Genomic DNA, 24,531 nt, shown 5'->3' with positions numbered 1-24,531 from the left:
TGACGTGCCATGTAGTGGCCTGGCCTGGATAGCGTTGAGACGTCGGTAACTCCCAGGCCAGCTGTCATGTCCCAGGTGGCAGGCGCACTCCTGGGCCTCCGGAGGGCGCTGGATGTCAGGACGGTGTTCTATCCTGTTCGGCAGTTAATAGCTTACATCTCTTATGCGGCCTGTGCTCTGCCTACTGGTTCTGTTTGCAGCCCCTGCTAGAATCTCCTTTAACAACTCACTATGGCTTGTCAACAGAAAACAGCTCTTCTCTTGACTAGGAGAGTCAGTCAGAGGCTCGTTTCATTGCTCTGTTGGGTGGGAAGAAGCAGTGTGTCGGCAAAGGCATGGCTGACAGATCTGTTGCCAGTTCAGTAGTAGTTAGCGCATGAGCTTGAGCAGTGGCACAGAGAAATATGCATGTGATGCATGCATGCATGTGTTTTGCAGGCATGTTTATGTGTGCACGCGCCTATGAATACGTATGTACATGTGGAAAGATAGAAATGGGAAGGTCAATGAGTCATTGCAGCTTCCCAAAGTAACAGTCTTTGTTTTGTTTTGTTTTTCATTTTTAATAATACATTACTAATTTAAAAGGTTTTATTAATAAGTGTATTTGTGGCCCATCTTAGAAAGTTGTGTCCCTTTATATGTGGTCATTTCCTGAAATATTGTTGCAACATGAAATAAATATTTCTGAATACGGTTGTATACGGGAATTTTCACAAACATTGTTTTTTAAAAAGTTTGTGTAATTTTGTTTTTACCCCCAAATGCAGCTTGTGTATACATGTATGTGTGTGTCTGTATCTCATATGTGTGTGCACATGCTTTTTAATACCTTGCGTCCTGTTATGTGACGTGCCAGTGTGTGGCCTGATGCTGTCCAGTGTGTCTTTGGTCTCAATACCTTGCATTAAGAACTGCCATGGGGATAGGTGTGGGAACATGTATGCGGATTTAATTCCTTACTTTACCATAAGGAGATTAGCAAGATCTGGGTCTAGTCCTGTTTGGGCAAAAGATGTTAATTGGAATCATTTGTTCATTGTTACTTGGTTTTCCTCTAGACAAGCAGACGCCCAGTGCCCAGAAGGCAGTCCGGGAGCACAGCGGGACTCACGGAAGCCGGCCCAGGTCTCTGAGCAGTCTCCCACGTGGGAAGGTCCACAGGAGGCCCGGGAGGGCCGCAGCCGAGCAGGGACTCTACCTCGCGATTACAGGTACTCAGAAGACCACGCGCCTGCAGACCCACCGCCGCCGCAGCCACTGGGCCTGGGACCGCTAGCGCAGAGCACCCTCTCGGCCCCGCACGCCCGGGGACAGGACCCGTGGCCCGTGAGCACTGCACCCGCTCCGCTCACCAAGAGACCAGCCCCGCAGAGGCCGCCACCGCCCAAGCGCGAGCCCAGGCCTTTCAGGGGCCCCACGGGCACCGCACCTGCCGGCGCACCTGTGGTCAATCACCTGGCCTCGCCTGGCAGGCCTGTCCCCTCGCCGTGCCCCGCGGCCCTGGAGGTGTGCGCGGACCGCCTGTCCCTCTCCCGGAGCCCCTGTGCCTTGGCGGACAAGCGCAGCGGAGCCCAGCCTGCAAACGGCCCAAAGGCCCCCGGGGAGCACGACAGGCCGCAGGTAGATGAGCACACAGCCTGTCCTAAGCGGGACGCCCTGCTCCCTTCCAAGTTCCGGCCCCTGCAGACAGCCGCCATGGAGACGTCTCGCTCTCCTTCTCCTCAGTTTGCTCCCCAGAAGCTGACCGACAAGCCTCCCCTGCTCATCCAGGACGAGAGTTCCACAAGGTACTGTCCTGGGATGCAGGCCTTAGGCATTCTTCCCTTTCACCAGCTCCCTTCCGACTGCGGGAGGTTTTCTGTGCTTGTTCCCTGGGCGGTGAATGGCTGGCGCCTTGTTTTCTCTGCAGACACGGCATTGTAAGTTGGTCCTAGGAAGAGGTACGCAGGGGAGAGCTGCAGCTCCATTCAGGGGGTTCCCAACTTATTGGGGAGCTGCCCTTTCCCACAGGGATGTGCGGGAGGTGGTAGACCACCCCGCTCCCCTTCATGGAAGCCCGAAACCCTTTTATCTGTGAGGCCCGAAGGTGTCTACAAACTAGGGATGTGTGATTTCTGAGTGATTTCTCTTTGTAACTCGAATCCCCTTTCACCCAAGCATGATGCCTTCGGGCAAAAGGGATGTTTTTCCTGATAGGCACTGTTCCCATACTCCTTTTATCCAGATATCTTCCTGTGCAAAAGCTCAGCTGGCATACACCCTGTATGAAAGCAGAAGAGAAACCGATTACATTCCTTGGTGCTGCTGTCAGAATGTCAGGCGTGGAGTTATCTGTCATGCCCGTTGAGATGTTGATAGATGCTGGCAGGCAGGGACATGACCCATCAAGGGTACAGACTGTTTAGGTTTGTGCACCTGCTATCTGAGTGCCTTTGAAGAGCGGAGAAATGGAAGAAATGGAGAATTTCCGTCTCATTCTCTAGAGCACTGGTTCTCAACCTGGGGGAGGGCAGTTTTGACACCCAGGGGACATTTGCCAATGTCTGGAGGCATTTTGGGGTGTCACAACTGGAGAGGGGGTTGTTCCTGGCCTCTAGGGTGTAGAGGCCAGGGATGGTGCTAAATATTGTGTGGGACAGCCCCCCCCAGCAAGGAATCACCCACAGGAATGCCAGTACTGTCCCATACAGTGGCTTCCTGTCACATGCAGCTGTAGGAGTACACGTTAATGAAAATTAAATAGAACAAAATTGGTCCCTCCGTTACCCACGTGTGGCTAGTGGACTCCGCACTGGGCGGCACAAATACCGGCTGTTTCCGTCTTCCCAGTTGTATCGGACATACTGCTTTTAGTCTCGAGCTACCAGCCCTGGGCCTGGTATCATTCCCAACGCAGACATCACTTAAATAGCCTTTCGCTTGCTGACGCGAGTTCTGAAAGGAAGGGGAAGCCAGAAAGTAGTCTGTGGTGGGTCGAGTTACGGTATTGTCACAGGCAAGCTGGCGTAGGCAGTTCTCAGGACCTGTCCCTGCGAGGTGGGCTCCTGCAGAAACAGGCCACGGGCTCATACTGTGCCCACGACCTGAGGTGGCGACTGTTTTTCATTTTTCCCTCGTCCCAAGTGAGTGTTGATTTTCTGTGAGTTTGAGAGGGATTTCAATAAGCAGTGACAATGCTTATGGAACGTACTGCGAGGGTCTTCGGGTGCCCACGTTATTTAGAGTTCCATCTACCCTGTCATTCGGGATAACAAAGGTCATCCTTGAACCCGTGTCCTCGCTTTACAAGGCCTCGTAGAGAACCTGAATTTCAGCCAGGGTCCGGAGGCGTCCCGTCTGCGCTTCTTTGGGAACACACTAGTACAGACGGTGGCCATGCCACCTACGGACGTAACTACTAAGGAAGTCTCTCAGAAGGCCATGAATTGAATGTCACCATCCCCAAGGGTGCGTGTTATTGGGCAGTCCTGGTATGAGCATGTGGAATCGCAATGACAAACAAGACCGGGGCCCTGCCCTGTGACCCACTGCAGACGAATGGCTCAGCAAGTGAAGCATGCCGGGACCAGGCCTCCGAAGCTGCTTGTCCTTTGGCGCAGCTCAAAGACACTTTATGTCCCGCCTTCTGGTGACTTGATTTCTTGAGCATTAGCTGCCCACCTCATCTTCCCCCTCCCTCTTCCCCTTGATCACGAGCACTCACGCCTGCTGGGGAGCTGGCCAGGGAGCAGAGCAGCTGCGTGTCCCCACATTCATCAGGCAGGTGCTGAGCAGCTCCCGGGTGCTGTGCCAGGCCTCACGCTGGCAGCAGGCGTGCAGAGAAAAAGTGCAATGTGCCCACCTGCACTGGTGCAGTGTACAGACTAGTCATTCGTTCCAAATGCCTCAACGCCTGCCCTAAAACTAGGAAGCTTACTTTTACGTCTTTGAAAAGTCTCTGAGATTTGTCTGGTTTTTGAACTACAAATGGAGACCATGGCCAGGACCGGCTTGGGTCACCGTCAGCGGACGTTAGAGCTTTGAGTGCTCCCAGTGGTGGTCTCGGGCGTTTCCCTGAGGCCGTTTTCTGGTCATGGCTGTGTGCGGGTGACAGCAGGGAGCCAGCCAGGAGAGCTGCTCTGGGTCCTTGGCACAGCGTGATTCCTGTGACTTCCAGCATCGTGTTGGAGTCTCCTGAGTGGGTCGTGTCGTTTATCAGACCCAGAATGGCATGCAGGCTGACCGGCTCTCAGGGGTGGCAGTGTGCCCAGAGCTGGGTGGGCTGTTTGATGTGCAGGGCTGGGCCCCTGTGGAGCAGGTGACTTACCTGGAGAAAGCGGCACTCTGCGAGCAGCCGTGTCCTGTCCGGTAGAGGTCACCGGGGCTGGGGACACCTCCTGCACCACCTCTCCCTGTCCCACCTTTTGATTAGGAATCACTGAGATCTGATTGCGATAAGGTCTCATCCGCGGTGCTTTCTCCTCATTTTGACGATGTAAGTTTGATGAAGTCATGTACGACGTTTTCTCCTAAGTTTGATGAAGTAAAAGTTCATCAATCATATTTAATGTGGGAGTTTGGACAGTTTTCAAGAGGAGAGACCATTTGCGCTTTGAAATGACCAGGAAGAGATGCTTTGTTGGAAAGTTATGTCCACCTGTAGAGGACTTGTTTTCCTTGTGGTTTTTTTTTCCCCCCTAATAATTCTTCCTTCACCGGAAATCAAGTTTTTCCGTGCATGGGGGAAGATAGAGGCTGGCTGAAAAGTCAGTAACTGATGGTCGGAGTTTGTAAGTGGGGAATGAAAGGAATGGAGAGGGGTTGTTATTTGTTCTTGCTTGGAGAAAATGCCAGAATTTTCAGAAAATGCCAGAATTTGCTAAACAGAATTTGAAGTTTAGCACATCTAAACCGTATTTTGTTTTAGCCTTCACACCACACCCTTGACCAGAGAAAGAATCATGCTGTGTTCCCAACCACCAGTTAAAGGGTGAAAAATGGCATTTAATTTAGAGCATCGAGTGTCCTTTCTGCTACATAAATAGGATTTGTTAGAGTCACGTGGAGAAGTGATATTAAAACCCACTGAGTTAGAAATAAGTTTGGAATTTTGGTTGTGATCTTGGCTTGTTTTTAATTTACTTCTGGGCACCAGTAGATGGCGCTCTGTCTCAGATATGTCCTTTAAAAATACTTGGAACAGATTTTTGTCCTGGGAACTTCCCCCATCGGGTCCCAGGTGTGGTCCAGTGAGTGTGGCTAAGGGTTGTCCCGGATGCAGCCCCACTGTGTTGACCAGGCTGTTTATTTTTATTTTCTCTCCCTCCCCTGTGGGTGCTCCAGGAGCCCGTCCAGCTCTTTGCACCAAGAAACTTTTTTAAAAGGAAAAGTGTGTCCTTGGTGAGTCACTTAAAATGACACAGAAGCAGGACATCCTATGTTTGTTGCCAGATCCTTATCTCGCTGGTATGGAAAGCCTTGCAAAGTGTGGCTTGAAGTGTTGGGTGGTGGCAAGCGGGTAGAGAGCGACACCCAGTGCCCATAGCATGTGGGGGAGCTTGAGAGTGGGGCCGGGGGTGGGTGGCCTCACATTCACGCAAAACATAGCCACTCTTTGTAGAAGTCCTCCTGCAGCCCTGAGCGCATGCGGGCACCCACGCTGCTTTGAGAAACACTGACTGAAGGCACTCACGGTAGTTGTGTGAAAAGCGCCTGTCCATTGCAGCTTTCCTTACAAAAGAATGTTTAACTGAGGGGCGTTCGTCAGAATTTGCATGGTCATTAACACGAAAGCAAATGAATGTGACTATTCTCTCAGGCCCTGTAGGTGTGTGGTGACAACTGGAAAGTGGAAAGAAAGGTGCCTGGACACCGACAGTCCAGAGACCAAGTTAGGGGTGGCAGGGGACTCCCTGACCTCCTCTTCCTGCCGTCCTGGGCCCTGTGATCACAGAGGCCCCTTCCAGTGGGGAGGCTGCAGGTGTTGTGTCAGGGTTCCCATTGGTACGGGGAGGCGAGGAGACCAGCGATTTCTCATCCCGGGTAGGAGTCTGGCCTGGCGCGCTGTGCGTGTTCAGCAGACGGCTCTTCTCTTTCCAGAATCGAGCGGGTGATTGACAACAACACCACGGTAAAGATGGTACCCATCAAGATTGTGCACTCGGAGAGCCAGCCGGAGAAGGACAGCCGCCAGGGCCTGGCCCACGCCGCCGAGCCGCCCATACTGCCCAGCGGCCTGAAAAGAGACCAGATCAAGACGCTAAGCACATCCGAGCAGTCCTACTCGCGCTTCTGCGTGTACAGCCGCCCAGGCGCTGAGCCCGAGCCCCGCACCCAGCCCCCCGCCACTAGCGACGGCCGGCCCTCCCCGCCGGCGCTCAGCTACGTGAAGGCTCGAGAGAGGACAGCCGAAGACCTGAAGTCGGAGGAGCTGGCCCGGGAGATCGTGGGCAAGGATAAGTCCCTGGCCGAGATCCTGGACCCCAGCGTGAAGATCAGGACCACCATGGACCTGATGGAGGGCATCTTCCCCAAGGATGAGCACCTCTTGGAAGAAGCTCAGCAGCGGAGAAAGCTGCTCCCCAAGATCCCCTCTCCCAGAAGCACGGAGGAGAAGTGAGTACACGCTGCCCTGGCCTGTGCAGCTGGCTGAGCCTGTGGGCTTCTGCCGGCATGTCAGAGGGCAAGGGGCACGCGTGCGTATGTGTTTCCGTGATTGCGTTTGTGGGGACAGCTTCTCCTGAGGCTGTCCCGGGTGCGCTGCACTGTTTGGCTCTCTGTGGCTGTGCCGAAGGAGACGCCGAAACACTGGGGGCCCCATTCCTGGGGGTGGTGACTTCCAGGCCTGGCAAAGACGTGAAAATACTGCGGCTCCTGTGCTTTCTCACGAGGCAGCCGTTCCCTGGGCCTGTTGTCTCCCCCAGGAGACAGTCAGCGATATCTGGAGACGGTTTTGGTGGTCACAGCCAGGAAAGGTGCTCTTGGCATCACGTGGGTGGAGGCCAGGGACGCTGCTAAACATCCTACAGTGCACAGGACGCCCCCCCCCCAACAAAGAATGATCCCGCCCCAAATGTCACTGGTGCCGAGGTCGAGAAACCTGCCCTCAGAGGAGGGCGGCTTAGACTACTGAGTCTGTCTGTCTGTTTATGAAAGAAGTCATACAGCTATCTATCTCTCAGTGAATCAATTTGTTTTGACTGGCTTTGTAAAACGAATTGATTCACTTTTCAGCGTCTCTCGTTCAGTCGTCTGCCTGCAGAGGTGTACGTGCTTCCGTCTTTCCCGTTACTGACGTACATTGTCTCCATAAGCATCCTTTACGGATGGCAGGCTAGAGTGCCAGTGCAGTGCAACCGACGAGGAGAAGTAGGGTGAGACAGGAGGCAGCTGGCAGGAGGGTGTAAGGGGCCCCCACCTTACATAGTCCTCATGGGCTTCGGACTCCAGCACAAACCGTCTGTTTACTCTCTTCCCTCCTACACGGGTGTCTTTAGACATCCCTCCTTATGGAAAGTTTTACCCTTTTAAAAACCACATTACGGGGCCGGCCCGGTGGCTCAGGCAGTTGGAGCTCCACGCTCCTAACTCCATAAGCTGCTGGTTCGATTCCCACATGGGCCAGTGGGCTCTCAGCCACAAGGTTGCCGGTTCAACTCCTCGAGTCCCTCAAGGGATGGTGGGCTGCGCCTCCTGCAATTAAGATTGAACACGGCACCTTGAGCTGAGCTGACGCTGAGCTCTCTGATGGCTCAGTTGGTTGGAGCGCGTCCTCTCAACCACAAGGTTGCCGGTTCGATTCCCACAAGGGATGGTGGGCAGCACCCCCTGCAACTAGCAATGGCAACTGGACCTGGAGCTGAGCTGCGCCCTCCACAACTAAGACTGAAAGGACAACAACTTGACTTGGAAAAACGTCCTGAAAGTACACACTGTTCCCCAATAAAGTCCTGTTCCCCTTCCCCAATAAAACCTTTAAAAAAATAAAAATAAAAAATAAAAATAAATAAAAAGTAGAAATAGAATAAATAGAACAGGGAAAAAATGATATTTGGGCAGTAGAATAAAAAACAAACAAACAACCAAAAAAAAAACCACCCACATTCCGTCGACTTGATGGGTACTCATTTGGCAAGGTATTTTTTCAGTCCTAATCTTGTCACCTACTCTTTCCCTCCTTTTACTCTCTCATCTCTCTGGCTGCTGTCCTGCTATTAGCGTCGCCTTTTGTCACACCCCAGGTCACCGGGCGGAGGGGCACGGCTGTGCGGGCTATCCCAGCTAATTGAAGTTCTGACGTTTTCACCCAGGAAGGAGGAGCCGAGCGTGCCGGCGGCTGTGTCCCTGGCCACCAATTCCACCTACTATAGTACGTCGGCCCCCAAGGCAGAGCTGCTAATTAAGATGAAGGACCTGCAGGAGCAGCAGGAGCCCGAAGAGGATTCGGGAAGCGACTTGGACCACGATCTGTCTGTGAAGAAGGTAGGGAAGCCGGAATGCCCGGTGGGACATGCACAGGCAGGAGCAGTGGCACTTGGCTCCATGGCCAGTGTGGACCCTGCACCACGCACATGTCAGGGGATTTGTGGTCGGCTTTTGTGCAACGCAATTGGGGGCAATCGGATTAACCCTTTGTGGTTAAGGCTTCTGATCTGAAACAGGGTCTTTCCACCAGCATCTCTCCACCATCTTTTTGTAATGTGATACAGTGTGAAGTTGGCTAAGTGGACAGCACTCTCTCGCCTTTTCAGCTCGTCTGAGATGTCCTTTCTACCCTGATTAAGATCCAGGGACTTCACTGTGTGCCCTTCAGCAAGTCACATATCCTCTTTGACTATCAAGTTCAGATATCCATAATCAGATGATCCTAAATCTAGCAGTGGATTGTAAAGGGTGTGGTGAACCAGAAGCATCCCTTGTTCAACTCCTACAAGTCCCCCAGACACTTGGGGACATGGCAGTAGACAAAACAGAATTGAGCCCTTCCTTCCCGAGGGAGGTTATGATCTGACAGCAGCAGTAGGTGGAGAGCCAGCGCATAAAGAAATGTATACTGCAGGGTCAGCAAACTATGGCCGTGGGCCAAACCTGGCCCACCACTTGCTTTTGTAAATAAAGTTTTATTGACACAGAGCCACATTGATTCATTTACATACGGTGTCTGGTGACATTTGTACTACAGCAGCAGAGTTGAATATCTGCAACAGTGACCGTATGGCCTACTGTAAAGTCTCAAATGTCTACTCTGTGGCCCTTTACGGAAAAAAATTGCCAATTGCTTATGTAATATGTTGGGTGTTAAGAAAAGTAAAACAGGGTGAAGGAATAGAAAGAGACAAAGGAATGTGGTTATAGAGAGGTTTCTGATGAGGTGATGATTGAACAGAGACCTGGAGTGATGCCAGGGGCCGGCCCCGTGGATGTGTGGGTGTGCCAGGTGGTGGGCCAGCAAGTGCAAACACCCTGGGGTGGAAGCTTCGCAGCATGTTGGAGGAGCACCCGGGGCCAGTGGCCAGAGCTGTGTGGACAAGGAAGGGAGCCTTGGAGGGCTGGGGAGGGATTAAACAGTGGGTGGCAGTGTGGTCGTGGTAGGGACAGAATTATTGCTCAGTGGCAATGTCGGTGCTGCGATATTAGCTTTAAATCTTCACGGCATGTCAGCAAGCCCAACCTGTGACTTCTAGGTGACTGTGTTTTTTGTAGGAACGACTTACCATATAGGGATGAAGGAATTCCCAAAGAACATCACTTTCAGAGGCTGTCTCATATGCTGTTTATTCCAGGGGCCTTATACCAGGAGAAAGAACGTGGATTTTTTTTTACATACTTAGCCCCTTGGAAAGGGCTTGCATAAAACATGCTGATTTATTGATTTATTTAGGACCCGTTTAAAACACATATTTAAAATACAATTTATAAGATGCTTCCTCTGCCTACTCAAGACCCAGTGGTGCGGGGAGGGATGGGCAGCTGCCGCTAAACCAGCAGAGCAGGACTGCAGGGTTGCGGCCCTCCCTCCCATGTCCTTCTGTTTAGACACCCAGGGGGGGCCATGTGCACCCTGGGATCACATGGCCAGAAAACAGGACCCCAGAAGTTTCCGGAGTTTCTATTTCCCAGGGAGGCTGGGGCGGTCCTACTGGCCCATCCCCAAGCAGAGCGTCCCCAGATGGGGCAGAACCGGGGATGGCAGGGCGGGCAGTGGGCTCTGGAAGGGGATGATGGTGGCAGGCCGGGTGTTGCCTCCTGCCTGCAGGTGGGGAGCACCCGTCTGAGTGGGCTAGAAGGGTTGGTCGCCAGGCCCAGACACCCAGCTCCTTTATTTATAGGCTGGCCTCAGAGTAGTGGCTCAAGGGAAGCGGTGAGCTGGACGGTCTGAGGCTGGCTCGTGGGGTCAGGGAGGAGCTGGCAGAAGGCAGATAAAGAAGGGGCAGCCGCAGGTTTCTGTCCCCCGCCCCCATGCCCCTGGGGTTTTCCAAGCCAAAGCCTGCAGCTTCCTTTAAAAAAAAAAGTGCTTAAGGAAAGTTACAGACAACTATGAAAAAAAAACCACCAAAAATCAAACCCCCAAAATCACACACACATATACACAAAATCCAGGCCGTTCTCCTATCTCCCCTGCCACCTCCCCCCAACACAATAGTTTTCTGTTTTCATTTCTTTCTTTTTTAAAAAAAAAAAACTTCTTTCCTGCCACCAGAGCGAGACCTGGAGCCAAAGGTATGACTGCTGGGGGTGGTGACAGGCGCACAGTGGGCAGAAACCCATCTGTGGCCAGAGGGAGGTGGGAGCGCCAGTTCCTTCTACAGCTTCAATCCACACACACCCATCAGCCGTCTTCCCTCTGGCTCCCGGTCGGGGACGGAGGCAGGAACAGGTGGTCCCAGTGGCTGAGCAATCAGCACTTCCGGCCTACCTCTGCCCTTCTCCAACTGAAAGGGTAGTCTCACGTTGGGCCAGAAACCACTCTTACACGAGGGACGGACGCTATACAGTTCGAATGAGGAAACCTGGTCAGGCCAGGGGAGCTATAAAGACAGCAGCCAGCCTTCTCCCTTGCCCACTCCTGGAGGTAATTCCCCCTCAGGACAGTCTGTGGGCGCACTTGGGTTCTTGCTGACTGAAGCTCCATTCCAGCTCTGCTCATGGACCATTTCTGGGCTTCACCGTTAAGAGGCTGTGCTGCGGACTAGTTGCTGATTCAACTAGCAGCTGGCCCTTCCTCCTAAGGGGACGATGGAGTGCGACATGGCTTGCTGTGCCCGGCCCACATTCCCACAGGGCAAGGCTGAGAGCCAGGCGCACCAAAGGGGAAGTGAGCCTGCAGAACCCAGCCTGCCACCTTGGTCACCACAAGCTGCCCTAATCACAAAATGTCACACCAACCACTCCACAACTCTCCCACTGAGTGGGGAGGCTGGGTGGCTGGCTGAGGGATAAGGCGCGGTGCAACGGAAAGCCCAAGAGGAGCCAGGCGGAACACACACAGGGCTGTCTTGGGCAGCTGCCCTCTTAGCCTCTTCCACCTCCAGGAGCCAGAGCAAATCTCTAGGCTCCAGGGACAGAGGCGAGACTGCCTTCATTCCAGGCCCTCGCTCTGGAAAAAGCATGAAGGGTAGCCTGGGTCTGCGGGGAAGCAGCCTGTCATCACCAGTCGTCTTCCCACAAGTGTTCCGAATGGCCTCCTCCCCGGGGACTCATCTCACAAAGGAAACGTGCCGGCTGCAGTTACAAGCTGATGCCATCCACAGAGATGGCGCTGCACAGACACCTTCTCACCACCCCAGCAGGAGGCTGAGTCCTGGAGCCAGATTCTGTCCTGGCTTTCCTTGTGCTGATGCAAAATACTGAGCGAGTCTCACCTGCCTTACTGCTAAGGGCAGGGGCACGGTCTCACTCCCTGCTCCTTCTGCAAGTAGCAAGGCTGGCTGGTAGGGAACCACCCTGAGGGGTACGCGGAGGGGAAGTCTGTTCACTTTCCCCATCTCCCTAAATACTAGAGGTGGGGCTGGCACCCTCCCCAAGCTCTCGGAGCCTGTAGAACTAGCCCAGTCTCAGGTAGGGCCAACATGGCCTGGGACTTAGCTGGGGGTAGGGAGGTACAGGCATGGGGTGCGCATCTGTGCTGGGGGCAGAGGGCCCTGCCCCTTTTCTGGGCGGCAGTAGGAATACAGAAGCTAAGCTCACCAAAATCCTGTTGGTTCATGTTCCTAGTGAATTTCCCAGAAACATTTTAGAGTAGACTACCAAACTGCCCTTTCTCAGTTAGAAAGTCATTAAACTGCTAAAACTCCTGCCGTGCACTTTTTCTTGCAAATCAGATATTTGTATAAACAAACATAAATAGAAAGGAAAAAAAAAGAAGGATATTTTCCGATGGAACCCGCTTTAGGTGATGAGGACGTGCATTTGGGGGTGGGTGGATGGTAGTTTTCATTTGCGTTTTGAAATGCAAATTAGTGAGCATGATATAAACTTATCACATAAACGGGCTTTAGCCCAAGTGGCCAAGTGGCGCTGTCTGACTACTCTTGAGTCCTTGTGGCCCCCCCAACCCGTCCCTAACCCCACCCTTTCCCTTTCCATTGACTTGGGACAGCCCTTGTAGATGTGCCAATCACAGTGGGAAGGGGGGAGGTCACAGTGCATGGGGTTCAAGGTCACGGTGGGCAGAGCTAAGGTGATCACAGTGCACATAACTCAGGTCGTTCCCTCTGCTCAAGTGCAGCTGTCTGCCATGACAGTGTGACCTGGGGCAGACGACCCAGGAGGTGGTGACGGCGGGGGCAGCCATGGCATCCTTCCTCGCCCGCGTTTAGCTGCCTTGTTGGAAGCCTTGTGACCCATCAGGACCCGAAGGCTGTCTGATCACATCATTGGGCTGCCTGCTGTTTTCGGGTTGGGGGGTCCTGGTTGGCCTGTCAAGGATGGGTTTCTCTTGCTCCCCCTCGGGGCTGGAGTGCCCCATCCACTTCCGGGCCTTGGAGTACTCTGCCTCCTGCTGTGCTGGGGACTTGCCGGGAAGGGCTGGTCTGCTGATGGAGTTGGGGCTGGAGGATGCGTGGGGGGGGGGGGGGCGGGGCGGGGGGCGGTATCTAGGGGACAGTGTGGGAAGGCTATCGTTCTGAATCACACTGGGCACCTTGGGAGGAGATTTGGATTTCCCCGCTGTCTGCCTCTTCCTCCCAGCTCTCAGCGACCTCCTCGTCTTCCATCGTACTCGCCCCTGATTTATTTACCTTTTTTTTTTTTGCCAAGACCTTTGCAAAGGATTAGGTCCAAAGTCAGCTGTATTGTCAGTGGTTAAGAAATGGCCCCTGGTTGATTCCAAATGTGATATAGACAGCTGTGTTCCAGAAGAAGTAGTGTGACGTACACATAATAGAAAATTACTTTCAATTTACAAAATGGTAGCTCTTTGGTTTAAGGAATTAAAAAAAGAAAATGAAAAATAAGAGTTTTTGTCGTGGGAGCTTTAGAGGCCCTGTAGCTAGCGCAGGGGCCCATTTGTTTTATTCTGGTGCTTGTTCCCTTTTTTTAAGGATAAATTTAAAATGTTTTCAGGTACTCTCATAAAGCTGTAAATTATGAACAGTTAGGACAGTTTCAGCTCTGTCCACACCCTAGATGGAGAGGGCTATGTTCTTTACGGTGTACATTTGTGTCTCACGATATAATGAATTTGGGAAGCAGCACGCCCTGGCACCCACTGGTATCGGTGGGCACTTTGTCCATTTGCTTTGGGATTGAGACGAGTCACTGAGTTTGCCTCCTGACAACCTACCCCCCGCCCCCCACCGCCAAGATTAAATTCTTAAGCTGACTGACATTTTGAGTTCAATAAGCATATGTTGGGTGATTTCACCCTAAGCAACACGTGCTGTAAATCACAGTTCTCTATTGTTAGTGGCTCGGTAATCCTGCTTTTCTTCCTGATGCGACACAAGGAATGGCTACCCTGTCGTTTCTCCCTTCTTTCCAGTTAACCTGCATTTCTACCGGGTCACACGTTGTGCAAAGTGTGCACAGGTGAGCCGAGGTGAGCGCCGTGCTGATACACTTGATAGGCCTCTCAGTGGTAAAATGGCAAGACCTCTAACCAAACATCCCCAGAGGGGCCTGGGCTGGTACAATCCCAGTGATACTGGGTGGTCATAGGACAGAGGAAGGAAAGCAGCGAGGGGCTTCGGGTGGCCGATGGGAAGCGTGATACTAGCAAGGTTAAGCACGCTGCAATACCAGGGCAGCTCAGGCAGATTCTGCTCAGAAAGTGCCCTGGTTGAGTTGTGGGGTTTCTCCTGGAGAACCAAACGTGGCCGATTGGGTGACGTCTGCAATTGCTGAGAGTTACGCGTTTTCCTTGGAACCAAGAGCTAGGTGCAAGGTGCAGAGGGAAAAGACCTCATTTCCCCCATAGACTGGGACAAAAAGTGGGTGTGTGGGGCTGATGGGTGAGAGGCAGCCATGCCTCTGCAGTGAGACCCGGGCCAGCCTCTGCCACCACGTACTTGCTGAATGCCAGTGCTGCAGAAAACAGGTGCACAGGCTTGCAGGCCACTCATTGTAACTTGGGCAAAGCCTTTGGCACCCTGAGGGCCATTGGTTTGTGTGCTGCCTGGGCCAGGAGGTCTCATCTCAAAAATCTTTGAAGGTCGATGTCCGCACTTCATAAAATGGCCCTTTAAAGAAGAAGAGGAAAGTGTTTCTAATATAAATGGACATGAGATAGAGGAATCAATAAAGAGATTTGCGCTCCCCCCCCCCCCGAGTGACCAGTTTCAAGTTAGCCCAGCTTATACTGTAAGTTGTGAAGGCAGATTTTCATGCATTGGCATGAAATCTTCACTAGTATAATTGCTGAAGAATAATAAAACTTGCGATAACATGAATGGACTGAGAGGGTATTATGCTGAGTGAAATAAGTCAGACAGAGAAAGACAAATACCATATGATCTCACTCATATGTAAATCTAAGAAACAAAATAAACAAACAAACAAAACAGTGTCAGACTCATAGGTAGAGAAAGAAACTGATGGTACCAGATGGGAGGGGGTTGAAGGCTGAGTGAGAAAGAGGAAAGGATTAGAAAGTACAAATTGTAGTCACTAAATAGCATGGGGATGTAAACTACAGTTTGGGGAATACAATCAATAATATAATAACTATGTATAGTGTCAGATGGGTACTAGACTTATTGGCGGGATCACTTCATAAATTATATAAATGTCTAACCACTATCCTGTACACTGAAACGAATATAAAATAATATTGACTGTCAACTATAATTTAAAAAAATAGACACGGGAATATACAGTACAGCATAGTGAATGTAGTCAGTCATATTATAACTACCGGTATGTAGTGTCCAATGGGTAATAGATTTATTGGGGTGATCACTTTGTGAGGTATACAAATGTTTAATCACTGTGTTGTTTTGGACACCTGAAACTAATAAAAAAAAAAAGCTATTCCTGCTCAAAAAAAAAAAAAAAGAAAAGAATGAAGCTGAAAAAGGACTAGTAACACTGGCTAGGTGTCCCCATCATCCACAGTCATCTAAAATGCTTGAAGTATTCGTTCAGATTAGGACTGGAAAGTTCTCCATCCCCGTAATGGATTTGGTGCTTTTCCCCTCAAGTGATGAGTATCTCAGACATGGCTGCCTTCTCAGCTGTGGGATTCCAGGTTGGTCTAAACACCCTTTCCAGACAGATACAGAAGCATGGGCGCATGCGCGCGTACACACACACACACACACACACACACACACACAGAGACACACACACTCACTCACTCACTCACTCACTCACACTCGGAGACAGAACATCCAAGAAATCTAGACACACAGTTCTAAATTACTAAGGGAAGAAAATGTCCTAACTTCCCTGGGCCACTAAAACCTGACCCGGAAAAGTCAAAAGCCATTTACAGATGCCATGTGGTCTTTCTCAGGGGAAAAACCATGCCGATGAATCGGCAGTGAGCATGGCTGTCCTGTAAAACTGCTTACTGTTTTCATCTGCCCGTACCCAGGCAGACTGATGAACGTAAGGCAGATAGACGGAAGCAAGAGGAGGCAATACTCGGGTTAGAGCGAGTGCCTTTCAGATTTGTAGACTTTCTATTGTTATTATTATTATTGACACATAAATGCTAGATGGAGCTTCGCTTGAAAAGCATCGTCGTGAGACAAAGGTCACCCCTGATGACCTAAGAGGAAGCCGGGCGCTGCTCTACTGCGTCAGTACGTCTTTCTTACAGTTTGACTTTCCCGGTTACGTTGTCGCCGGGATGGGGTGGTTTTACAGTTTGTGACATTTGGGTGGCTGCTTCTCCCCCACACTCCAGTCCTGCTGGTAACTGTGTATATGGATACTCTATACCAGGTGCTGAGCTAATGCTTTCCATATGGAGATTTCATTCGTGTCCGTGTCTGTCCTGCAGGCAGGGCCTACTGTACCCCCATGTAGCTTCGAACTCGGTCCTGGAGAGCTTAGTGACACTTTGCTCTCCCTCCGGGCGTGTGCCTTCTCTCTGCTAAGCTCCGCGGACTCCCTCTGGGGTCGGAGTTTGGAAATGGCCCCAGGACAAGGGGTGACAGCATGGACGATTTCCATGGGTCTACTTTACACCAAATAGTATTGCTTGTCATAACAGAGTGGGCTTTAAAAATCCTAATGGAACTTGACTGTTCAAGTTAATTGTTCAACCTTCATTTTGGTTTGTGTAGCTGAGCTCTCTTTCCATTCCGCCCTCCTCCTACTGGGCTAGCCCCGTGACAGGTTAGCCCAGTGATGTGTTGATGTCACATGAGCGGGTCTGGTGCAGGGCTGGTGGCAGCAAACGTTCTCAAAAGCACACCGTGTGACTTTTCTCCTAACCATTGGCTCTTCACAGTTCACCGTGTCAGAGCAAACACCCCATTGAATCTGCCATGGGTGGATTTAATGGCAGACAGATGTCTGTGATCATAAGAAAGTGGGGTTTCCGGGGCATGGCTTGCCTGCAGGAATCCTTTTGAGTTTCCCCATAATTGTTCCCAAACATGATGGTGGAGGAGGCGGCTACTCGGCTTCTTTGCCCCTCCGATCAGACCACATGGTGCCACTGCACTTCAGCACCGGGGCCGATTAGAGGGCTTACACATTTTGTTTTTTATTTCTGCCCTTTAAAAACGAATCATTTAAGGGACTGACGGGAGGGGGAATGGGGAGTGAGTATTTAATGGGGACAGGGTTTCAGACGGGGAAGATGAGAAAGTTCTGGAGATGATGGTGGTGATGGCTGCGCAACAACGAATGTACTTCATGTCACAGAACGATATACTTTTTAAAAGTGGGTAAGGTGGTAAATTTTGTGGTATGTACATTTTCCCACTTTAAAAAATAAGTCATTTATTTACATTTTGGCCAAGTTGGAATCAGTAGGTTATTCTAAAAGACCGTTCTAAGTTCACTGACCTCCCTTTATTTGTCTTAATTTTTAATTGCTAGTTCTATGCAGGGAACACTTTTTAACCACGGACTGAAGTACTGGACGTAAGACTCTATAGCTCCTGTATATGGAAGTCTTTACATTGGGAACTTCCAAAGTGTGAAGCACACAGTATCACAGAGACCCTGAGAATTTTTGCCAAGATTCCGGTTGAAATGAGGTTTACCATGGGCAGCCCGGAGGGGCCACCTCTGATAGAACCCGATAGAACACTAAGAGGACGTGAAAAGGTTGAATGTGTTTCATTTCTAAATGAAATGCCAGTGATTTAAGCATTCATTGTCTGTCCCCGGTCATATAAATCCTGTCTTACTTGATGATGCGAAGTAGCTCACACCCAGTTCAGCCAAGTTCCCTACGTGGGGCCTTGGCCGTCCTGCAGCGGCGGCTGGCGGCCTCGGCTTCCCGGGCTGGGGCAGACTCTGACGAGCGTTTGCATGCCTCCCTGTACCCTGCAGCAGGAGCTCATCGAGAGCATCGGGCGCAAGCTGCACGTGCTCCGGGAAGCCCGGGAGAGCCTGCTGGAGGACATCCAGGCCAACAGCGCGCTTGGGGACGAAGTGGAGGCCATTGCCAAAGACGTCTGCAAACCCAACGAGTTTGACAAGTTCCGGATGTTTATCGGGGACCTGGACAAAGTGGTGAACCTTCTGCTGTCGCTGTCGGGTCGCCTGGCCCGGGTAGAGAACGCCCTCAATAATTTGGACGACAGCACTTCTCCTGGTGATCGGGTAGGTACAGACGCATCTGGCCTGGAAATCGGGGCGGGGTGGGGGGAAGGCTTTCCTTGGGGTGTTGGGTGAACCTTGCACAACACCTAAGAGGCCTGTCCACCGTGGAATGCAAGAGGCTGCTGGAATGTGGAGGTCTCTTCCTACCGTGCAGTGAGTGATAGCCATTGTCACTGCACTGCAGGGTCACTGTCACCTTCAGGGAGAACTGGGCATTCTCTTTGACATCTTTTCACGTATCCCCACTGATCAACACTAAAACCTTTCCTAGGAAATAGTCTCTCTTTGTAACTTCCCATGCCCATACGTAGGTGCGTGAGTGCAGCTCACCCACTTCCGGCAGACTGAGCCTTACTGATAACCGTACTTGCTTATTACTATTGCTGGGAACTAACAGGAGTGCAGTTAGCAGGCTGGAGAGAGTCTTAGGACGTGTCTAAGTGTTCTCCCTTTCCCGAGGTGGGTGACTCCGGGCATGCTCAGTGGGTGTATATTTCAGTGTTTCCAAATGCAAATTCAGGAAAATAGTATCTACTTTATTGGCTTTGCTTCTTAGGTCAAATATCAGCAACACGTCTAGCTTGGTTCTTTGCACATAATAGGTCTCCACAGTGATCATCTTTATAATAAGACATCTCAACGTCTCTAAAAGGGGAACAGAAAGGGCACCCCCCCTTTACTCTAGGTAAGAGTGGTTTGGGTTACAAAGAAAGATCTTATAGAGCAGGGCTTTGAGACAGCCGCTCACCTGTGCTTAGCCAAGTCGTTAGGAACTATCATTGAACACACTAGATACGGGTTTAAAAAGTAACGGGGTCTTTGGGGTTTGTTCATATTTTTTTTGCTGTTTTTACCATCTTTGCCAATCTTATCTGAAGGAACTTACGGGAAATTCTCAAATGTTGATTTAAATGAAAAAATAGTACTGTCTTTGCAACTCAGCTCATCTGTCATCCACCTTTGCCTCCCTGTGGATGGAACCAGTAAAGACTTAGAATTTCGGGGAGACAGAAGGAGTCACAACGCTAGGCACCATGCACGTGGTCTTCCTGGGTACCAGGCCCTGTGGCCCTCACTAGGGGTCTGCTTTAGAGAGTGAGAAGCAGACGGATGGTTGCTGCCCTTGGTTGTGCATAGCTGATGCAGCTGTCACCTTCCACATTCCCTTGTCACGTCTAAGTGCAGTGCAATGGCCACACCTCTACAGTAGCCAGCGTGGCATGAGAACCTCCATGGCAGGCGGCCAAAGCTTAGGAAGCTCAGGTTTTTAGAGACAGATATGCCAACGAGTTAAAAGATGTGGGCTCAGGTTTCAGAAGCCTTCCTCCATCTTTGCAGGTAGGAAAAGAAACACATGAACAGACACATGACGTCCTCCCCCAGACTCTGCAGCTTCTAGCCACCAGTGAGCCCAGTTGATTTTAGCCTGAACCGAATTTTTGGAATCGGTTCCTTTGGGTTGGAACTAATTGGCTTTGCTTCGCCACTTCCTAGGCAAATACACCGTACCTTTGTTTCACAAGCACTTGAGGTCTAGGTGTCCTACAGAAATAGGCAGGTACACCGGAAGGTTGTGTGGTCCGGGGCAGTTCGCGAAAGCCTCACATCGAGAGTGGTTTCTGTTTGCAGCCACTGTTAAGAGCAGCTCGTCTTTACCGAGCTCTTTCGGAGTGTCGGCATTTTGCAAAGAGTGGCCACACCCTGGACTATGGTTTCTGGGCGGGAATTCCCTCCTCATGAATTTTTTCCACTTTCCCATTCCTGAATCCCGAGAAAAGTTGGTCGGAAAATCGGCTCCTTGAACCTAGTACTACCCACAATGGGAAATAAACGTACTCCTCACAGTGTATCTCTTAGACATTTTTCCTATTTATCGCTAGGGTTCCCGGGCGGGGATTCCCACGTGTTCTCGGGAATTTTTTTGCTTTCTCCGTTCCTGAATCCCGAAAAAAGTTGGGCAGGAAATCGGGAATATCAGCTCCTTGAACCCAGTAATAAATGCACTACCCACAATGTATCTCTTCGTCATTCTTCCTATTTATCGCTAGGGTTTCTGGACGGGAATTTTTTCGCTTTTCCATTCCTGATTCCTGAGAAAAGTTGGTCAGGAAATCGGGAAAATCGGCTCCTTGTACCCAGGTGGTTGGTAGTATCGGCCATCACTTTGTGGAAACAATTCATCGTGGAGAACAGAAAACAGTTTATATCTTGGGATTCGGGAATGGGAAAGTGAAAAACATTCCCAAGAACGGGTGGGAATTCCCGCCTAGAAACCCTATCTGGACGTTCACACATGCCCGTTGGGAACTATCCTTGGCTACATGGCAAAGCTGCAGGATAACAGAGTGCCTGTGTGACACCCAAATAAAAATCAGAAAGTGACAGCGAGGAGAGGAGTTCCTGGCTCCTCTCCTGGCCAACATTTGAAGACATTTCGTGTATTCATCTGGTTGGTCCTTTCTTAGATTCCGTTACGCTTGGGGAGTGTAGGGCATGGAAGTGCGTGTTCTGCAGGCAGAGAATGGTTGTAAGTGCCACGTTTTGGGAATGGGGTCATCTGTGTGCCCCAGAGCAGGACCCTTGTAAGGAGCGAGGGAAGCTTCCCCTGCAACTGTGCACCTTTGTCCTACCTTCCCCTGCTCCCTCATGCGGCCTTTTCAGAAAGGCCGCTCACATGCTCCTTTTCCTTTTGCCGCAAGGGTTTAGAAGTCCTGCCCTGGGATTTCTTCAGAATCTGTTCCTTTTACCCACTCGGGCACAGTCTCGTCAGGCCTTTGACACACGTACGATCCCTGAGTCCTTTGTACCTTTTGAGCATTTCAAAGCTCTGCAGTTTTCAGTCTCTTGCTTACACCTGTGCACATGACGGCTATTTCCAATAGCCATTCAAGGCCGTGGGAGCATTCGCAGGTCCAAGAGGCCCAGGAGCCCTGATGGGAGGGCCGGCTGGAGCCTGCCATGTTCCAGGTATTTCTGAGCAGATCCCGTCAGACCTCTGCTCCCTAATGTTGGGGTCTCTGTCATCGGCACAGTCCCCAGAGTTGCTGGGGTTTCCACGGTGTTGGCCGGAGCGCCCCACGTTCACCCTGGTCCTCAACGGGCTTGTCCCTCTGTCTGTCCCTTCACAGCAGTCGCTGCTCGAGAAGCAGCGGGTCCTCGTCCAACAGCATGAGGATGCCAAGGAACTCAAAGAGAACCTGGACCGCCGGGAACGCGTGGTGTGCGACATCCTGGCCAGCTACCTGAGCGACGAGAGCCTGGCAGATTATGAGCACTTTGTGAAGATGAAGTCTGCCCTTATCATCGAGCAGCGGGAGCTGGAGGATAAGATCCACCTAGGTGAAGAGCAGCTCAAGTGCTTGCTCGACAGCCTTCAGCCCGAGAGGGCCAAATGAGAGAGCCCTCCCCGCGGGCCACGGGGCCGGGCTTCCCACCCCGTCCCCCAGAGCCACGATTTGTGTCCTCTGCTGAGACTCCTCCCGTAGCGAAATGGCTGTCACAAAAGCAATAACTCTCGTGTTGGTTGGGGATGATTTATTTAATTGTTGAGTTTCCCTTTTGAATGCTGAACAGAGTGGCTCACGTTGGGCATTTTCCTTTACAAGCGACTTACACGTGCCACTCGGCTCTGGTGGACGGCGAGTGTCTGCAGTATAGACTGTGGGCTCTGGTCCGTAGTGTATGCAAGTGGTCGTTCGCTGTGGCCGGCCCACCCTTCCTCCCGCCTTCAGATGCTGAACCAACCACTCGGGAAGTAACCGAGTGAGTCTTTAAGGGGCTTGAGACTGGAAACCCGGGCGCGCGTCATGTTATGTGATCAATCCGAGGCATGGGCTGCCAGGTTTTATCCGTGTCCGTCCAACGGTGTTGAGCATTCACTGTATCTATCTCATATAATGATGTTCTCCGACCCAGCAAAAACCATGATGATGATAATTTATTAACATTTCGGAAAGAGGAATCGTTTCCGAGTGGTTAAAAACCAACTGTGAAATGAATAACCTAGGCGTTGGGCTCACTCACTCTAAAATCGTCACTTAACTTGGGTGCATGCTTTAAAACCCACGCACAAGGCACATAGCGTTAGTACGTCTCACCTGACAGCACGGGTCAAATGTTTTCCTGCGACGTGAAATGACTTGGTTAAAAGTGTGTCCCGTAGTGATGTGCTTGCTAAATGTTTGTTTCTTGACACCAACAGCTTATTTCTGAAATTGCTTTTGCCCCACATTTGTTTTGTGTGCAGATGGTCATTAATGATAATTGGCTACTTTTCTCTTTTTGCCTCTTTAAATCTGTCACCATGCTGTGAGGGCCACGTTTCGTTTACTCTGGTTTTTCAGTCTCCGTGGACTGTACAATGTTGCACAGAGTTTACTCAGCCCTTTTTCTTGGTTGACATCACAAGGTTCTCAGGAGGGTCCTTTCACTTAAAAAACAAAACGCTGTCATGCTGTCGATATCCAGTTGACAAGTCACAGACTGGTAGAAAATGTTTGCAAATCAACTATGTGACAAAGGAATTGTGTCTGGAATATGTAACTCTGAAAACAAACAGCTCAATTAAAATGTGGGCAAAAGATTTCACCAAAGAGGTTCACAGATGCTCATCTGATTCAATGCGTGATTAATGGTGGGAGAACCCCTTGGATGAGTTCATGTCAAGGTAATATTTGGAGATTTGTTTGACGGAGGGATCAATTTAATCTTCATTTCCCCTTATTCCCATAAAGGAAGTTTTCCAACAGGTGGGGAGACATCTCTGTCAGCAGTGACTCCTGCCTTACCAAACACACATGCACACAAATGTCGCAAAGACAGTTGTCCTGCTTCATGAGCCAGACTCCTGTGCCGCTGTCCTGTCATCCACGTGCTCGATAAAGGGGTCCAAACGGGCACGCCTCAGTGATGCAGGCAATAGACACTCTTTTTGGCAACCTACCCACGCCAAAAAGAGAAACGCCCTTTCAGATGTTTTCATTCCTATTAAACTATACCTGACTTGAAAAACCTGCCAATGAAGTGCCCTCTTCCTTTCCACCTGGTGTAGTCACTTGCTGTGAAAACGGGTCACGTCGGAAAAGGTTAAGCTGCTGTCCACGGGCCTCTCTCTCTCCCCTCCGGGGAGACAACCACAGTGATTTTGGTGTGTTTGGTTTCCAATTTAGACAAAGCTTTTATCTGTGATTCTTTCCCCTCTGCTACAGTATTGTGATCGTTTTGATGATATGTGTGTAAAACGTGACTAATAGAATTTGTGTGTCTGTATCCAGCCTTCTGATGTCCCTTGAGGACTTCCGTATACATAGCAATATAGACGCCATCCCCCTTTGAGCAAAGCACCTGTGATCACAACAGTCCCACCCATTCCCGTTTGCCTCTTCAATGTCTGGTTAGCAGGGACCCAAAGATTCCAGTGAGTCATTGTACAGAACTTTGTATATAGTTATCTTACTGCATATAAAAACAATCTGGTGCTAATATTTCACCCTTGACATTCTTAGGTGGTGGCTGATTCCTCACCCTGTCATAGCTCAGCCGTGGAATGCTCTGTATAGTGAGTTCTCAGTCAGGGCCATTGCCTGCAGCTTGTATCCTGCGGTTCACCATGGAAAATGTGTACAGATTTCATGCTCAACACTTACCACTTACCACTCAACAGATCATCCTGCTTCACTTTAACAAAATAAATAGTGTCTTTGAGTGACTGGAGCGTGTCTTTGATTTGCCTACACTACATCTCTTTATAAAGAATCAGAGTGTCCTCATGTCATAAGGCATGTGTCATAAGCCTTTGACAGTTGTGGGATTGATTGTATGTGTAAATATTTATGCCGGTCTAGGTAAGGCCAATCGTTTTGCAATCAGGAAAAGTCAGGGGCACGGCTTGTATAGCTTAGCTGCTGCCATGGTAATGCTGCGTAACAAACAACTGTAGCATCTTGGCAGTGTCCATGGAGAAGTATGTCTTTAGCTTGTGAATCTGTAGATGAGCGGGCTGTCCTCCATGAGCCTGTCATCTTCCTCCTGGGGCCAGCTGTCTGGCCTGGGCGTGTGCATGGCAGGTGCACACGAGAACAAGCCGTGACAAAGGTGCTTTTCACGTCTCTGGTCCCAGCACACCTGCTAAGCTGCCACTGCCTGAGCAAGTCCCACCGCTGAACCCAAAGTCAAAGGGGGTGGGACGTACTCCACCTCCTTAGTGGACAAGACTGTAAAAGCCCATGGCAGAGTGTGGATACAGGCAGATGGGAAGAATTGGGGCCGTCAAAAGTATCCTGACCCAGAAGCCAAGTTCCTGGAGCAAAGCTACCTCTGTCACTT

General features: G+C 50.7%; 1 protein-coding gene and 1 pseudogene across 8 annotated transcripts in view; one reads left to right on the top strand and one right to left on the bottom strand.

Moving 5' to 3' along the window:
* The window catches only part of SHROOM2 (shroom family member 2), a gene marked incomplete at its 5' end in the record, with an annotated part of 128,343 nt that extends 104,433 nt beyond the window's left edge, over window positions 1-23,910 (top strand). For 5 of the 7 annotated variants that reach the window (XM_081042019.1, XM_081042021.1, XM_081042023.1 and 2 more), the window contains 5 exons: window positions 1,062-1,790; window positions 6,082-6,597; window positions 8,292-8,463; window positions 17,935-18,207; window positions 21,336-23,910. In XM_081042019.1, coding sequence (XP_080898145.1) covers window positions 1,062-1,790; window positions 6,082-6,597; window positions 8,292-8,463; window positions 17,935-18,207; window positions 21,336-21,602 — 1,957 coding nt within the window. In that variant the 3' untranslated portion in view covers window positions 21,603-23,910. The remainder of the gene's footprint in view (window positions 1-1,061; window positions 1,791-6,081; window positions 6,598-8,291; window positions 8,464-17,934; window positions 18,208-21,335) is intronic. The other 2 variants (XM_081042020.1, XM_081042025.1) reach the window with 1 other exon arrangement.
* Window positions 12,486-13,196, bottom strand: LOC308494333 (SUZ RNA-binding domain-containing-like; annotated as a pseudogene). The gene has a single exon. The product of its transcript is annotated as an SUZ RNA-binding domain-containing-like (transcript).
* Window positions 23,911-24,531: the final 621 nt, after the last annotated feature.

This window comes from Rhinolophus hipposideros (genome assembly GCF_964194185.1).
Source record: "Rhinolophus hipposideros genome assembly, chromosome: X".
NCBI lineage: Eukaryota > Metazoa > Chordata > Mammalia > Chiroptera > Rhinolophidae > Rhinolophus > Rhinolophus hipposideros.
Note: the sequence above shows the minus strand (reverse complement) of the source record. Positions and strands in the feature narration are given on the sequence as shown.